Source organism: Sparus aurata, chromosome 13 (genome assembly GCF_900880675.1).
Source record: "Sparus aurata chromosome 13, fSpaAur1.1, whole genome shotgun sequence".
Lineage (NCBI taxonomy): Eukaryota > Metazoa > Chordata > Actinopteri > Spariformes > Sparidae > Sparus > Sparus aurata.
Genome location: NC_044199.1, coordinates 18,678,485 through 18,696,386, shown reverse-complemented (window position 1 = coordinate 18,696,386; position 17,902 = coordinate 18,678,485). Strand labels below are relative to the sequence as shown.

General features: G+C 41.0%; 1 protein-coding gene across 4 annotated transcripts in view; it reads right to left on the bottom strand.

The window, feature by feature from the left end:
- robo3 (roundabout, axon guidance receptor, homolog 3 (Drosophila)) overlaps positions 1–17,902 on the bottom strand; it is a 172,614-nt gene that overhangs the window by 35,241 nt on the left and 119,471 nt on the right. For 3 of the 4 annotated variants that reach the window (XM_030438367.1, XM_030438368.1, XM_030438370.1), the window contains exons 3-8: positions 16,191–16,348; positions 15,309–15,429; positions 13,138–13,276; positions 12,240–12,367; positions 10,658–10,669; positions 1,779–1,903 (exon numbers count right to left, since the gene is read on the bottom strand). In XM_030438367.1, the coding sequence (XP_030294227.1) occupies positions 1,779–1,903; positions 10,658–10,669; positions 12,240–12,367; positions 13,138–13,276; positions 15,309–15,429; positions 16,191–16,348 (683 nt within the window). The remainder of the gene's footprint in view (positions 1–1,778; positions 1,904–10,657; positions 10,670–12,239; positions 12,368–13,137; positions 13,277–15,308; positions 15,430–16,190; positions 16,349–17,902) is intronic. The other variant, XM_030438369.1, reaches the window with a different exon arrangement.

The window sequence follows — 17,902 nt, the reverse complement described above, 5'->3', positions numbered from 1 at the left end:
GCAACTATCGACACTGTAATAAAAACACACTTTCATTCTTTCATTTTGTCTGTAATGGAGATGTGATAGTAGATAGAATTGGTGCTTGGCTGCTAGCCTAACTGGATCACCAGTCAGCCTTCATTTTCCCAGGAGATTTCATACTTAGTGGTAGAATCACATGGTGGAAGCAGAGTTCATTGGGAACCAATCGTTATGCGTAGTGTCATAATTCTATGGGCAGCACAATGTGCTACCAACACTGACTTCACAATGATGTGTTACTGTAGAGGTCCAATTTGTAATATATGAAACTGTCGGCCAAAACACCAGTCCGACAAAGCAAAAAAATTCTAATTTGGTTTAGGACATAAAAAATGTAGTTTAAAACCTACAGTAATTGTTTTGTGTTTTATTTATGTTGCATTACATCGTAGCAAAGCTTGAGCTGGTCTTCTTTCATGCTGTGCTGCTGATGTTGACGCATGAGTTTTGTTTACTTCAAACTACAATAATAATTTCCCCGGTAATTATGAGAAAAGCTTCCGCAGGCACTGAAACACTGAAAAAGCAACATCTCTCAACAGTTAAAGTGAAACTCTTGCCAGAATGTATTAATTAATTTTACTTATTTGTGGTTGAATATGAGTCAAACCTTCGTGTAAAAGCATAATTGCGACAAAAGAGGCACTTTTAAGATTTACTGTAGTTTTGTTTTCGGGCAAGCTCATTTTCAATGGAGTGCAGGGGCACTTCTACGCTAGCAAAATCGCTATTTTTAAAACACTAAGCGGGCTCGACACAACATGAAACTTTGCTTGTAGTATCACCAGGATCTCTACACATGAACACGAGCATTGAGAATATTGTTTGTGTACACAGAGTTTACCAAAAAGGAAGGTTTTTGGACAACTCGCGTTAGCAGTAGCATCTTCAGGGCGCCACTGTCATGGCAGACAAAAAGTGTCGATCCCCGGGTGCGACCTAACAGGCAGGAGAGTAATGGTGGACCACTCCTTAAGCCTTCCTGTTAGGTCGCACACGGGGATCGACCCTTTTTGTCTGCCATGACGGCGGCGCGCCGGACATGCTACTGCTAACGTGAGTTGTCCAAAAACCTTCTTTGTTTAAAAATACAAAATGTTTTTATCATACTATATAAAGCAACAAAATGTAACATCCCAGGGAAAGACACTTGATTATTGAGTCTCATAACAAGATTGTCATTTGGCTATAGACCAGTCAAATTACTGTGCTGGCAGTGAGGTTACTGTTGGATGTAGCTGATGTCATATTTGGGCCACACCCTGATGAAGGCCACAGGCTGACACATTTTTTTTACATAAAGTTGCTCTGTATTAGAGTGTTGCTGGTGCTTTGATACTTTGAGGTTGACTTCCTTCTTCTTGCACCATGTAGATAGGTGAAGGTGTGTTAAAACCCCTGTATTACCTTAGCTGCACCATGGAAAAACACATTGTAGAAAGCACAGATAACAACTGACAACCACCATTAAAAGGTTTTATATAGTATGTTGCATTTGTATTTTTAGAATTTACCAGAGCTTCACTATTCTTGCCTCTATGTGTCTGACAGTGCAGAAACTTGTATGTGGGAGCCCAGTTAACCACCAGCTCTCCCTGCCACTCAAACACCATTCTCCAACACACCTACTGTCAACCACAAATTGACCGTGAAACCCTGATGGATGCCTCAGAGGAAAGAATGGTGTCATCCTCTAGAAAAACAGAACGGATCTCACAGCTGGCTTTAATACATGTCACAGGGAAGTTTCATACCTGGCTGCCTTCTTTTTGCCAAAAGACGGCGGGTGGAGGGTTTCCTTTGGTGCCACAGAGGAAGGTTATGGTGCGACCCGGAGCTGTGATCTGGTCCCGCGGCCGAACTACAATCTGAGGGGGCACTGCAACACATTGGATAGAGAGATATGGTTTTCAGTGCACAATAGAAATACAATCTGTGTATGTCATTCTCTGTGAGGTCAGTGTGTGCTGACTGGGCTTAATACAGTGAGAATGTGCCGGCAGTGGCATTGAGAGCATTAAGCCGTGACAGACCACCAGTGATGACAGCAGCTCGTACCTGACAACTCACTCACTCAGGCGCTCCCTGTCTCTTTATCTCTCTCACTCACACACACATACACACACACACACACACACACACACACACACACACACACACACACACACACACACACACACACACACACACACACACACACACACACAGCCAGAGACACGCAATCACTTCTTTTTCGTCTTTTTCGATCATCACGAGTGTCTGTCTCACTGCCTCAACGTTCCAGCGAAGGCCAAAGTGGAACAAACTTTAAAACAGTAACAGTAAAAAGTATGAAGCTTTCTTGATGCAGATGCAACAAAGTCAAAGGACATTTCTCTCAACCAAGCACAGTGAATTAACATTTTTTAATTAACTTTGTCAACAGACATAGTTCATTGTGCAGAAGGCAGGTCAGCTGCCTTGTGGCAGCTGATAAATCCTGATAAATCACCCTGCTGGTACTCTACCCTTGCAAGCTGCCACTTGCTTTCAACCCTCTGTTAACTATGAACAACAACCATTATGTCCTGATCTTTAGTCGAGGTCACTAACCGATTGCTCTTTGTTAAACATTTCCAACATAAAGCAGATTTTGTGTCTAAACAGTAAGAGGTTACAGACAACGCAAGACGGGGAAAATAGTGAAACCAGACAATGAAATTCATTACCTGTGTTCATTTGCAAAACATTTCAATTCACTAATATCTTGAGGCTACTCTGAGACTGAACAGAATCCCTTAAGTATCACATAGTTTTAGCAAAAAAACAAATACTTAGGCAGCGTTCTCCAGACACTTGCACACAGAGGGCTGTGGAATGCTCACTTAAAAGCATAATGTCAAAAACAAGACTCAGAACTAATATGACTATGGCAGTAAAGCAATAATTAAAGATTGAGCTTTTCCTTTACTATAATATTAGTCTATTAGTGTCCATAACCTATGCAGTGTTTCCTTTTTCCTTTTGCTTTTCCACATCGTTGCCTGCATTTTGACCAAAAGGAACCAAGGAACTTAGGTCATCTTGGATAAATCCAAATACCAAAAAAGAGGCTGAACTTTCCAATGGTACAAGAACTATTGGGGCAAGATTTTTGTACGGCTGAATGTCACTGATCAAACACAAGCCAATCAGCTCATTAAACTTGGAGAGCTAGCAGGGGAGTACTGGGTGCAACTAGCATCAGTATTAGAGCAAGGGGTACACATTTCTCGTAACTTTTATTAAAGATCAAAAAATAAATAGGTCCTCTGAAATCTTGATTTGTTCGGCTTTGATTGATGAAGGCTGCTACAGCTTATTGGTTAAGCTGTAGTCCATGACAATCAATCTCCTATGTTTGGATGGCGGGTCTATCAAAAAGGCCGGCTTAGAACCCACAGGAGCCTAAATTCAGGTTTGTGGGTCACCTTTCTGATCCTTGGCACCATGCTCATCAGATGCCTTTGAACAAAGATGGAGGGCAGGAGAGAAAGTCTGTGATTGTGTCTTCACACACACACACACACACACACACACACACACACACACCCTTTTTGATTTCTATTGATTCTGTAGCAAGTGACAGGCCTTCCTGCGCAGAGGGGGGTGTGAATGCATAATGAAGCCCTCCACCAGTCTTAATTGATTTCTCGTCTTCCCACCTGATCTCTTGCTTCTCTTTCATTCTCTGTCTCAATTAGCATTGGAGAGAAACCAAAAAGAAAGAAAGAGAGGGAGGTGGAGAACCTTGCTGAAGAGTAGAAAGACAAATAGAAAAAAAACAGTCTCAGTGAAATTGACAAAAGGAACAGGCAACTTTCCATCCACACTTACTGTGTGATACTTTAATTAGTCCAAAGAAAGAAAACCTGAATGAAGACAACAAACTATCTGGACAATGGAAAGTCATAATGCACCTTAACATATATTGTTGAGGGTCTGAGGGCTTCTTTCATACAATATGCAGTGTCATTAAGTATATATGTTGATACATTAAGTTGATTTAAACATGCATAAAATAAATAAATGAAATACAAATAAATAAATGGGTGTAAAGCACAATCCCTAGGATAAAATGTTGGCAGTTTACATGTTAATGACCTGACTGTCATATCTGGAGGTAGGGGGAATGGTGGTGGAGATGCAGTCAAAAAGGCTCCCAAGCCAGTGTCTGCAGTTCAAGACTCGATTTTAAAATTTTTAAGTGTGAAACCACTGGATATTTGGACATTTTTAAGGGGACCTTTGAATAAATTCCAGCCATGTTTGTGGCAACAAAAAAAACAATATTTGAGACGTCTCCAACTATCACTGTGGCCACCAAAGCAGGCATGTTAAGCTAAAACGTGATCTTTTCCTAACACTTACAGAATGTTTTTTGTGCCTTAACCTAGAGCATAAGCATAGCATCCTCACAAGGTAAAATTCAAAACAGAACCTGAAGATTGAGTGCTTAAATGATAAGTGTTGAATAAGAAAAACAGGCCAGTGTTTTAAGCAGATGAGTGTGAAGAACTGAAATTTTCTCTGACATGAAATGTTGGTGCATGGTTTTGGATTCAGAATCACTGACTGCCTAATTTCTCACCTTCCACTTTGTGACTTGTAATCACTCACCTCAGATGAGTGTGCAGGCTTAATTTCATGTCCTGCATACACAATTTATTCCCCACCTAGGGGAATTACCCTGCCCTTTGCTATACTAAAGACTGCTTCCACCATGGCCCCTTCACACAGCAGGAGGTGTCAGCCACAGGATAAATCACAGCTAAGGGGACTTTGGTTGAGGTAGGCAGGGTCATGTCCTGGGAACAAACATGCAGCCCCCCACTAACACTAAAGGTCAAAGCCCAAAACATGTTCCCAATGTTTTGGATGTGAACCACAGAGGATTATGGGCCGGTGGCACTGAACCCCTGCTTTCACTTCCCTGCTTCCTCAAGGACTGGCTTCCTGTCAAGTCTGATGCAAGGACTGAAATATTAAAGAAATGCAGTGTAATACACACTTCTTATGTAACGCAACTCCAGGCATTTGCACAAACAGTTGTTGTGAGCACCATAGCAGAACAACATTCTAATTTGACAAAAACTTGTCAACACCTGAAAAATTTCCCCATGCGTCTGACACGGCGCCCTGACTCTGACCCAAATTCAGTGACAGCTAGGAATATTCAGGCTATTAAAATGCCGTTTTTGGCGCGCTACACAGCCCTGTCTGGAGAATAACAATGTTTGATTTGAGGAGGCAAGCCGGCACATTGCCTGAGGCTGTAATAAATAATTAGCAATAATGGGTGCACTCGGCGCGACACTGAGCTTTAGATTTAGGGCAGGGAGAAACATTAGCATCCTCACATGGGATGGAGACCGGGAGATGGATTGTAACAGAGCAGCTGAAATATACATGACAAAAAAAAGGCAAACAAAGCCTGCATGTCATGGAACCTATTTGCACAGCACGTCGCTTGTACAGTAATTTAGTATTCCGGGATGCTGGCTTTTAGGTATGACAGCTTTTGTGGTTTAAATTACCCTTTAAAAAGACAGAAACTGTGTCTGCTTATCAAACACCATGGCATCTTCATTTTCCAATTTAATGAAATATATAACCGGGTCTGTGAAGATGATGGCACATAAACAGATAACTGCGGGAGGCAGTGTCAGGAAGGCAAATTGGGGAACGTCTAAATAAAGAATAAAATGCTTGAGATAGGAATTCAAAGGAGCTTGAAGACTGCTTTTATATGCTTGATATTGCCAGAGCTGGTGAACACATAACATGCCAAGAGGGAGGCAAAAATAGACAAGGGCTGCAAGTTACATTTCTACAGTTTTTGCGATAAGAACTGTCAGACTGAAGGAGGAGAGTCTGGACTCAGTGTGAAGTGCCTGGTCTGTTTAAATGTTTTTAATGTGTTTCTGTGTGACGATGACCAAATGTTCTCTTAAAAGATGACAAAAATCCTGTGAAGACACATGGCAAGACCCTCCTTTTTAAACTGGCCATTTAAAGTTGAGGCTTTAAGGGTCAGGTCAGAACAGCTGGTGAAGGGTTAAAATTATGATTAGGTGTATGAAGTGACGCACGCTTTGCGCACAGAGGCAGAAAGTTAGGGCATGGCAGTCAGGTGGTGGATGTTTGACTTTTAAGTTTGAATTACATCCAAGATATGGGAGAGAGACAGTGGCTCCCAGTTTTAGTTGCCTAACCTTAACCATAACACAATTTCCATTCCATGATCTTCCCTACCCTACCATAGTTAACAAAAACGTTGGCATGGAAGTAATCTCACAGGGCCAGACTACTTCTATCTACTACTAAAATCTGCACAGCACTGTGTCTGGGCTGGAGAACCGTCTGGCTGGGGGAGAACTCGCTTTTTTGAATTTCCTGAAACCCATCACAATAGTCTTGGGTGGCACAAAGCCCACGATGCAGCGATAGTGCTGGGGAGGATTTGTTTTTGCATGTGAGGAGTCCTGGCATCTACAACTGCTTGCTTGTTTTGGTTTGCACCATTACAGACCAGTTAAGGGTAACTTGCTATTTCTGCGTGTAGGCTGTTAGTGTGGATGTTGTTGTTGTTGTTTCCTGAATAGAGAGGGGTTTAAAAGGCTAAAATGCAGATAGGCGAAGGAGCTGAAACAGTTGGCCAAAGGCCGGCTTATATCCACAGTCTACATCCACTAAGTCAGACAAATCTCAGACTGTAATGACGGCAAGGGTTGGAATCGTCCAGTATTGACTATCGTGTTTGCCTATAGAGTTGCTGATCCCAGCTTTTGTTGGATTTGTGAAAGAACATCACCAATGGAAGATCCTAATAAACAAATTGAAGCAGACAAATGTTTGAACCGGCTTTGCTGCTCACTTGGTACGGTGCTCCCACCAAGGCAGATGAGATTGCGATTTGTTCCACTGCTGTAGTATGAAAACAGTGTTGCTCAATCACATAGCAAAAGCAGACAAAGTGCTTACAACCAAAGCACCTTAACTCCCCCACCCCCCCATCCGCACACAAGTGCAATTTGCACCGACATACTGGCGCTATCACAGACAGGGGAACACAAATACACACACACACTCCCAGCAGGAGGTCCTCAGGGGCCTCGATGTGACAGGCAGCTGTCACAGTCCCACGCTGATGCAGACAGCGTGTTTCACACAAGTACGCTTGAGTAAACACACTCTCAGGCTGCTGCTGCTGCTGCTGCATGAGTCTTCAGCTTCATCGTTTTATACAACAAACTCTCTTTCTCAAACACACACACGCACACACACGCACACACACCTACACAGACACACACACACACACACACACACACACTCTTCCTGATGCTGTTTCCATCCTGATGATTGAGGAGGTGGTTATTTCCCAGGCATAATGTATTATAGCTGGACCGTAATTCATCTATGCTTTTATCTAATTTGGAGCTGGACCTTGGTGCCCACAACTCCTCCCTATTTATCCAACATCAATATCGGTATTGGAAGGCCGGTACAGCTTTAACTGGGCTGAGTATAAGTTATAGAGGTAGTGCTGTAATTCTTTGCCTTTATAATGTCTACACACCCTCAGGCATGACAAAGAAGTCAACCGTTTCTATAGGATAAATGACATGGAAATTTAAACGCATAAAATTCATGAGGAAGGTCAAATGCGGTTGATTTTCCTTTGTTTACTTTTCTACCTTCCACATCTCTGCTTCTTTATTCCTCAAGGCTGGCCGCCCATTTACAGACAGGACCGACTCAAGTCAGGTTGGAGACTGACTAGCGTTTTCAGAATACACATGTAAGTCCTGTTTGCTTGATTTTTGCCACGCTTGAACTTGGAAGTTAGAAAACAATACCAATGTAATACCGAGCAAATCAAGCTTTAGGTTTATTTTTTGTCTTTCTTGCTAACTAACTCTAAGAAGCAACTTGGAGGCAAATAGGCATCCAGAAAAGACACGTTTTTGAAATTGTCACATGAACAAGGTCACCGTGGAGCTGTGGATTACTTTTTATTATTACACGGCTCTTCCTAATGCTGTAGAATGCTCCATTCACTTGAATGGGCCTTCCCAAAGTTCGGTGGTCAATTCTTTTTGTGTAATTGGACATTGCTAAGCATATTTGACCGCTGTCAAGGAAAGTGGCCTTTTTGCCTCTGATTCACGTATTTCGTAGCACTCTGCGCTCTAGAATCTTTGCTCCTCAAGAAGTCCGGTCACTTATCACACCAGCATATTCAGTCACTAAGTGATGTCAGCTGATCTGTAGTCTACTTCATATCAGAAAAAATGTACTCCAAGGCCACTAGTATGGATGAGTTTCACATTAACTTTTTTTGGAAAATACAGTGATTTCGACTCTTGGCGGAAGGCTGAGTTGTCGTAACTGGTCAAGAAAAGAAAAAGAGAGGAAAGCAGCGAAGAGGGAGAAGCGAAACAGCGAAAGTTTTGGATGACAGAGACGTTGATAAAATAGAAGAGGATTGACACAAACTGAACACCAAAAAGAGCACGGTATGGGCCATGTCAGTTTTAAAAGACTGGTTAGAGGACTTGAATTTCAGTGGACAATTGATCAGCTGTGTTCTAAAGAATGTTCTGTTTAACGTTTTTGTTGTCGGTTTGGCGAACTATATTTCTCTGCTGAACACTATGAATGGTAACAAATATATTGTAAAAAGACACTGGTGAAGTTTTTTTTCGTGTTGGCAAGTAGCCATGTAATAAGTGGGATAACTTATTACGCGTCGGGGTCCGGTTTGTCCTCTCGGGCCTTATTTTCCCGATAATGACTGCCGTTCTATACATTATCCCTTAAATATCTTTTTCTTTACCCTCCCTTCCAACCTTCGCACCAACTTAGTGCCGACTGAACAGAAACTGATGGAATGGTATTGTTCTGCGTCGATGTCCTTAACTTCAACACATGTCACAGCATAATGCAGGGAAAGGGCAGGGTGTTGTGTTTTCATCACAGCCGCTAAAAACCACTGACTACAGCAGAGTCATTTGACCCTGAAGTGAATGCCGATTGTCCACATTTACATTAAAGACAAAAGCCAGATGTTAGAGGGGTTTTTCTGCAATGTGCAAGGGTTTATAACTGATGTAGAATTTGTAATCCAGAAAGGAAAGGTCAGATGAAAAGAAAAATTTCCACTTTCTCCTTTTGTACTGTGTTTTGTGTTATTTCTGCAGCTTAAATGTTAAATTTTTAACCCAACCCAACTCAATTTCAGTGATGGGTCACTCAACACCAACCTATCCGTTTATTCCAGATTGCCCTTCCCCTTGTCTGAAAAATATCCAATTGCTTGAGGATGATTATTTCATAGTTCAGTAATGCAGAGTCTTAAAATGGCATATCCTTGATACCAGCAGAGGACTACATATGAAAAGATCCTGAACACAGAAATGGTAAAACATAAGCTGATTCATGTAGTGTGGATGAATGTGGGATAGACCTTCTCACACCCTTTGTTTATATCTGCCCAAACCTCCGCTACAGGGAACTGTTTAACTAATGGACATTAATCCGTTGTCCTCTGCAAATGTGTGTCACGGCCTAAAAGCGTTATTTCATCTCTCTCTATTGCCCTTGCCTACGCATATGTGGAGTGACTGAGAGGCAAGAACAAGATGAAATCTTATAATGATGTCAACCTTAAAAGCATCAAGGCCCTTTCAAGGATAGAAATGTATGGTTAAAGAGTCAAAACCCACGGAGATAACATTTTCTCCAAACACACACACACACACACACACACACCCCAGTTAAAACCCCCCTTTGTTGTGTTAGCTAAACTGTTCCTGAAACTCATCATTTACACTCCCTATCATTTTGGTTGTTGTGACATTGGAAAGAGAAGCCGCCTGACAGCTGATTCCTCAGACACCGGTGAAACACTGCTACTCCTTTCCTCAATTACATGTTTGTCTTCCAGGAACGGCAATAAAAAATTTCAAATTGCAATACATAGCGGTAGTAGTGAAGAAAAGATATTTTCGCTTCCATGATGAAAGGTCTACTTTTGTGGCGTTGGTATTTTTCTGCTCCACAGATATACTACGAAAATGATATCATGCCCATACAGCTTGGTGTGAGGGGGTGTCTGCTGAAGACAACACTGTACATGACAATAGTCGAATAATCAGTAAATTACTGCAGCACTCCTGGAATCTATTTTCTAACGTGTGTGATATTTAGGGCTTAATCCACTGAAGTTCCTTTTCACTGTATGTTTTAAGTATTCAAGAGCGTTTTGTACCAAATTAAAGATATCTTGTATTAATGGAAGCTTTATATTTGTAGTAATGGAAGCTTCACCAGAAGAGCTAAAGCATGACTCGAGTGCAGTTGTGGAACATCAAAAAAAAAAAAACTCCAAGTAGTTTCCAGAGGTACTTTAATGCTAATTGACTATCCCCTATTCCTCATTTGCCTGAACGCACCAGTGTGCCACCTCTCTCTCTCTCTCTCTCTCTCTCTCTCTCGCTCTCTCTCTCTCTCTCTCTCTCTCTCTCGCTCTCTCTCTCTCTCTCTCTCTCTCATCGCACACACACAAAAAGACATATATTCATGCAAAGATGGGATGAAATGGAATACTCACTGGATGGGCCGACTGTGATGGATTGTGATGGAGTGATGCAGAAATGGGTGTAAAAGAAAAGAAGAAAAAGACAGATGAATGAGAATGAGATGATGAGCTCATGATGGACAGTGATACTGGATGGAAACACTTGAACGAAACAGATTTTAACTTTGGAGCAGCACAGCCACTCAGGCCTATTCAAAACTGCTTTTTTAAATGAAGTGGTCCCAAAAGAAGGGAATAGCGGAGGCGTTTGAGGAGGAATGACAAACTGAATGTGAACATACAGGTGAAGACAAGCTGTTCTATTCTGATTGATCTGTGGCTTTGTACAATATATGGTCATTATTGTTTGTGTGTGTGTTTAGGTTCCTATTATCCCGAATACTGCAGCTGCATGCATGCAACCCTTAAACAATCTCAATTTGCCTAAAATCTGTTGCTTGGAATGAAAAATGAAGACATTGCGTTGCAAAACTGTGCAAAAGCGCTAATTTAATTTGTGTGTGTATATGTGTGTTTTGTCGTGCAACAACAAATACTCTGTCTGTTTGTCACTGAGTGCATGTGCGTTTAGTATGTGAGCATACGTGTGCTGACACATGTCAGAAGTGTCGGTACAGACTGGAGGGCGCGCTCACAGAATCAGCTGTTACAGAGTTAAACTCTAAATATTCTCTTTTATCATCACAAATGACAGATTTCTCATCCGAGTGCCTCTCTTCAAGGGACTGACTTTATTCCAATGCAATTTCAACGCTTTTTGATCTCTCTCTCCAGAGGGATGACGAGATGAGGCTCGAAAGGAACTTAAAATCCATTTTTTACTTTGTCTCTCTTATAGTTTCAGTTAACAGCATGTCACCAATGCCATAATATGGGGAGATATAATCCACAACTTCTTCTAACTTCTTATGGGCATTATCTCTTTGTTTAACCATTATGGACACTGATGGTAACATTCATTGTAGAGAAAACTGACTTGATTGTGAATCTTTCACAAAAGTAACCAAATTGAATTCATCAAAAGAAAGACAACTGAATGACAGCGTGCTAGTAGGTGGTTGGTTCTGTAATGCATAATAGCAAAACTGGCCATCTGTGCAAATAATTTAGTCATGTATTCAGTGATGAAAAATCTAATTTTCTGCAAGTGTAGAATTGCCTCCACTGAAGTTAAACTCATTGAACTATTTACTTAACTAAAGCGTAAGATGTTTTTAGTTGGTGGCAGATTTCTGTCTTCATATTATTGTGGAAAATGACGCTTTCTTTGAGCAATCTACCAACACATTTGAAGTAAGTATCAAAGACACATTATCTGGTTTTCCACATTATTCATGCTTCTCATGAAATGTAAGAACTTCCAAGAACAATTATTTTTGTGATTTACACATTTTGAAAATCAAAATTCACTTGAATTCACTCTGAACACATTATGCACTGCCAGTAGCTATAGTTTGGTTCTCAGTTACTTAAGCAGCAAACTGAAATGAAACTGGAAATTGAATGGATGAAATTTGACTCAAATACTACTGATGCATGTGCCTGCCATGCTTTTTTCTTGTGATTGATTGAGGAAGAGTAGTCCATGTCTTACCGTGCACTTGGAGGGTGCCTGAAGCTTCGGCTTTGCCCACGCTGTTCTCTGACACGCAGGTGTACGTGCCCTCGTCCTCACCTCGCACCTGGGTCAGGCGCAGGCTGTTGTCACTGCGGATCTCAAATCTGGGAAAAACATCATCACACAAGATTTAGCTCAAAATGCAATGCATTGCTTCTCTCCAGTTGTCTGTGAATTTAATGTTTAAATGCAAACTGTAAAGTTACCTAGTTTATTAAGCCTTTGTAAATTGCAACTGAGTGTCAGACAATGTAGAACAAGGCTGTTTTCCTTACCATCTGAAAAGTTTATGTGGCGATATGAAATTTTGTTGTGATTTGTGTCTCAGAATATTGTCTGTATTTCAACAGATGTGAGGAGAAAACCACAAGGTATTCTAGAAGGAAAAGAGTCTACAATCAAGTTTTTGAACAAGCAGCTGATGTGTTCATTATGCATGTGGAGACGGAGTGAGTTGTGCTGTATTGCTTTAGGCAACGGACAAAACAAATCCATCAGAGTCTCTCTGTGTAGATCTGAATCCTGCTGACAGGGAGCATTTAACTTTATTTCCCTTGAGGAATCGTTAAAGTTTCATCCAGTCGATTAACAAAGTGTTTGAGAGAGTGAGTGCAGGACTATGTACAGTATACTATCACTGGCATAGTCAAAATAGTGGCACTCAAAAAAATCTTACCAGCCCACCTTTCAGTCTTTTTGCATTTTGCCTATCTTATCGGGAAAGTGTACATGCAGACATTTGTTCTGTTATTTGAAGCTGTTTATGATAACAACACTTCTTGTCACCAGACATGTCATATGTTGCTTAGTAACACAGAAGACGATGCTGGTTTGATGATCCTGCACTTCTAACAGTAGGCCGTTTCTGTCGTACCTGCCCCGGGGCAACTCTCCCTCCTCTCTCCGCCAGCGGACAGTCGGAGTTGGGTCTCCATGCACCTCGCAGAAGAAGTCCACCGTATCGTCTGCCAACACCACCTGGTTCACCGGCTGTTTGGTGAACACTGGCCTCTCTGGAATAGGAATATAGAGAAAATTAAAAATGCTTGTGCTGCTACTCTCTAATTGCAGAGAGAGACTGTTCACATTTGTCAGGGGAGCGGACGAATTTGGGATAGCTCATCTAACTACAGACTTGTACAATTAGCAAATTTATCGACTGGCCACTCAAAAGAAAATTCATCAAGAACAGTTTTGTTGAGCGTTTTAGACATCTTTCAATCAAATCAAATGTGAGGATTTGGTTTTCTATTCTTTTCAGTTTTCTATGTCAATTATGGCAGTAAATGACTGTTTGGCTTTAGGACTGTTGGTTGGACAAAAGAAGCAATCTGAAGACATTACTTTGGGCTCTGGGAAATTGTGAGCCTTTTTTTTTTTAATGCTTTGGCATTTTATAGACCAAATTAATTTATTATTATTATTTATTAATAACTGTCAGTTTTAATGATAATAAAATGATCATTAGCAACAGCCCTAATTTTGTTTCTGATGTATCTTATGCCCCTTTTCCACTGGTCAAAAATCCCACTCAAACCTGCTAAGATCCGACTTTTGTGTGCAATGGGAATGTGTTAATCCTGCATTGACACCCAGGTCAATATACTCTACAGTAGATATGGGTAGTACAGGCCTTTTATTATTTTCTCTTCTGTTACAACTGTTGATAGTGACGTCAGTGACATACAACATAACATTTCAGATAAAAATCTGAAGTGTTGCGTCTGAGGGAAGTTGGAATGGGGTCAATAGGCAATTTTTTGCGTGTGTCCATGTTTAAAAAAACATTTGTCAACCCGCTTAACCCCGGTATAACCAAAGTCTGCATGTAAATGATAAGTATGAAGACCAAGGAAACCAGAGAGAGAGAGGAGGACTAAGAGGAGCAGGAGTTGAAGGGTTGGGTGGGTTAAGCATGGTGTGGAAAGCTGTGTGGGAAAGCTGAAGGCCACTGCAATGCACCAGAGCTCACTTTGAGTTGAATATTTGATCCAAGCCTCAACTGAGCCGGAGAGATTTCTTATCAAGGTTTACCAAGATTAAAAGAAAGATCCAGCATCAATACCCAAACATGTGATGATGAATCTTTACGAACACGTTATTACTAATTCATCAGAAATTAGATTCAACTTAACTGCAAACAGTTACTACCAAGGACATTCATGTGAAAACTAAAACCAAGTCACCACAACTGAACCTGTAAATATTCACAAATAAGAAGGAAGATTTTGCATAATCATTAGTAGAGTTAGAGGCCTGATACAAGTGAATAACAACACCAGGTTACACATGTGACAGAATAAGCAGAGATGAATATGCACTGCAAGCTCTTATCAAGATCAGCTGTGGTGATAGCAGAGAAATTAGTGCAGATGTGGCCTGACTATAATCATGCAAATTTTAACAGATGGCAGTAATATTAGATATAAGGGGAAGTGATGGGACGTGTGTTTTCAGGAAGCATAAATTGATAAATGAGGTGTTACAAACTGAGTTAAGGTTTAATGTTGCACTACAATGGGCAGAAGGAGCAGCATCTGGGTCTTGGTAGTGGTAGTTAGGAGGATGAGGAGGATGAGGAGGAGGATGAGGAGGAGGGGGGTGGGTGGGTGGGTGCTGAAAAGAAAATATCAATCTTCTATGTGTTTCCTGGGATCAATACACACTTTGAGAACGCTTAGGCTCCTGCTCTGCTGAGAGCGAAGCAAAGAATCAGAGAGAAGGAAAGAGGAGAGGGGTCAGGAGAGCAAAAGCAGAGGGCAGCTCGAAGGGAAACATTCATCTTCTCCAACAACATCAGCAGAGAAAAGAAACCAACCCAAGAGAAAATAAAATCGGTTTACTATATAACCTTAACCAAGATTATTTAAAGATATAGATCTTTTCATCTGATATAATTGTTGTACAATTCAAAAATAACCATGCTTGCATTGGGAGTCATTATATTATGATTAATCAGATTGCTGAAACTCCTGTGTGATTAATTTCCCATGCCGTATTTTCAAGTTGACCATTTTTTAATGAGATGCAGTAATAATGACTCACCAAACACCACGAGTTCAGCAGGATCACTGTCTTTCTCTCCAACCATGTTTGTTCCAACACACACATACATGCCAGCATCACTTTTTCTGGTGTTGGATATCATTAGCTTGCCTCCTCGGATCTGAAAATGAAAGGCAAAGGGAGGAGAAGAGGGGATGGAAGGGAGGAAGAGGCACAGAGGGAATTAAAAAGGTAAGAGTAGGAGGAGAATGGTGAGAAAGATGAGGAGGAGCAGGGGAAATAGAGTTGGTGGTGGAGGAGGGGGGGGAAAAAAAGACAAATGGAAAATGGTTGGAAACCGGATATTGAGGCATGTTCGTCAAGGGGGCAGCCACTCAGTCATTTTTGTGTGTCATAAAATACGGCTCCACTGCTAGTTCTTTTACTCTTTGACAATGGGTCTAGCTCAAGCTTCATGGTCTGACGCTGGTAAATAGTGTGCGCATACATGCATGCTTCCAAACAGCAGGTTTATATGCCTGGTTTTACTGTGTTCTGAAGTTTGTGTAGCCACGCATTTCTCGAAGGGGGCGTTCTGGGGAACCTTTCAATTGTCACTAATGATAGAACTGGATTGTTTCTCAATCAGGGGTTCATCATCAATAATAAAAGTTCTACATTATTGATCCGTCAGTGGATGACAAAAAAAGGAAAGAATGGCAGATCACTTGAAAAATGAAGCAGACTAGCATGTGTGAATACCAAAAAGCCCAGCACTGATAGTTTGCAAATAATGTATTATTTATACAAACAAAAAAATAAAATCAGCACTTAATTTGTTTAAAATTCAAATCACTTTTGTAAAATGTCATGAAACCTTTAGGCTAAGCACGGTCCATCGTGCAATAACAAATTTCTATAGAAAAGAAGCAGCCAACTCACAGTGATCCTCTCATCTCGGTCATTGACACGGATGTTGTTTCTTTTCCAAGAGATGGTGGGTTCCGGGTGACCTCTTGGGGGGATGCACTCCATGACAGCTGGCTCACCTGCTGCTACCACCACATCACTAGGCGTTTGACGGAAGTCATCTCTCAGAACTGCGGAAAAGAGGGACGGTGGTGATGCATTATGAGATGACAGTCTGTGTACACTTCTTTGTTGATGATACTATTTTTTATCTGCGGGTTCATGGAAGTTGTTCTGCTAACTCTCTGCTGACATTTAGCGTGCTGATGCTACTCTTATCTGACTCTGAATATAGGATGCCTGTTCCCTTTGAACTGACATTTGGCCTTAAAAAACAAACAATATGAATGTGAAATAGGTGGAAAAAACAAGTATAGATACATCCCTATGGTCTTCATTGACTCAGTGTCATGTGTTCAGAATAACATCACATCAATAATGAATGATCTTGTAGCCAACAGACACAGTAGATGAATTATTCAATCTGACACACACACACACACACACACACACACACACACTCCCATGGCAAACCCATGATTACAATGAACAATGTGGTCAAGATAAGAAGTCACCACTCAAACACGTACATAAGGTAAATCAATGATATCAACTGCAAGAAGCCACTCTGAATAAATCCAGTTGATTCTTTTTGCTTTTCATGAAGTCTATTCATAAAACATTCAAGTTTTGTCTTCGAGTCAGCCTGCCTCCTTTACTCACACATTCATCCCTCTGCAGACAACCTACACTACCTGTTACCTGAAGGCATTGAGCTGCTTCTTTCTCATTTCAGTCTCTAGAGCTCTGTGACCTCTCAGGTTACAGGTGTTGGGGAGGGTTTTGTAGTCTGGGTTGATGTACTGACAACCCTGTTCTAACAGGACGAAGCCACAGCCAAGCAGGCCTACAGGCTACAAGTCTCCCTCAGCCAACAGGGAAATAAACGGGTTAAACCAATAACATAGCACTCCTAACTGGCTTGAATGTCCCTCGCTTATCTGATAGATGGATCCTCACAAAAACTGCTTTTCACATCACAATCTCTCCTATTCTCTCTCCATTTCTGAACAAACTTTGTAAGTTGAGCAGCAACTCAACTATCTATCAAAATCATAAATTCTCTCCCCTCAAAATATTCTGCAAAGCTATCTTTGAAGCTATAAGTAGATGTGAGATTTTGAAGGACATCAAGGAGTTGTGGATAATTAATTGATGCAAGAAGATACTGTAGCATGGCAGATTTGCATATATTATGGCAATCTCATTGATGATATCAATGAGTCATGTCGATATCATGACATTCGGCTCATCTGCAGGGCTGTTGAGACTGTCATAAAGAGGAGCAGAGAAAAAATGTTACTTGACCTTAAAAATGACAAGTCATGTCAGGAACAGGTGCTCTAATTTACACTCTTCACAGACTTTGGGACATCACTACTACACCACAAAAATTAATAACCTTAATGTGTATATGTGTAAAGCCGGACATGCAGAATAAGACAAACTAATTGAGTACATCATCACCATTAAATTCTTCAATAACTACTTATCTTCTAATTCCAGCAAACACATTTAACATTGTTTCTAAACTTTTAGGTTGAATTGAAATGTGTTCTCAGGAGCAACATTTATACAATCAAGACGATGGGTGGAAATTCCCTTATTATGTAAGTACTTTGAAA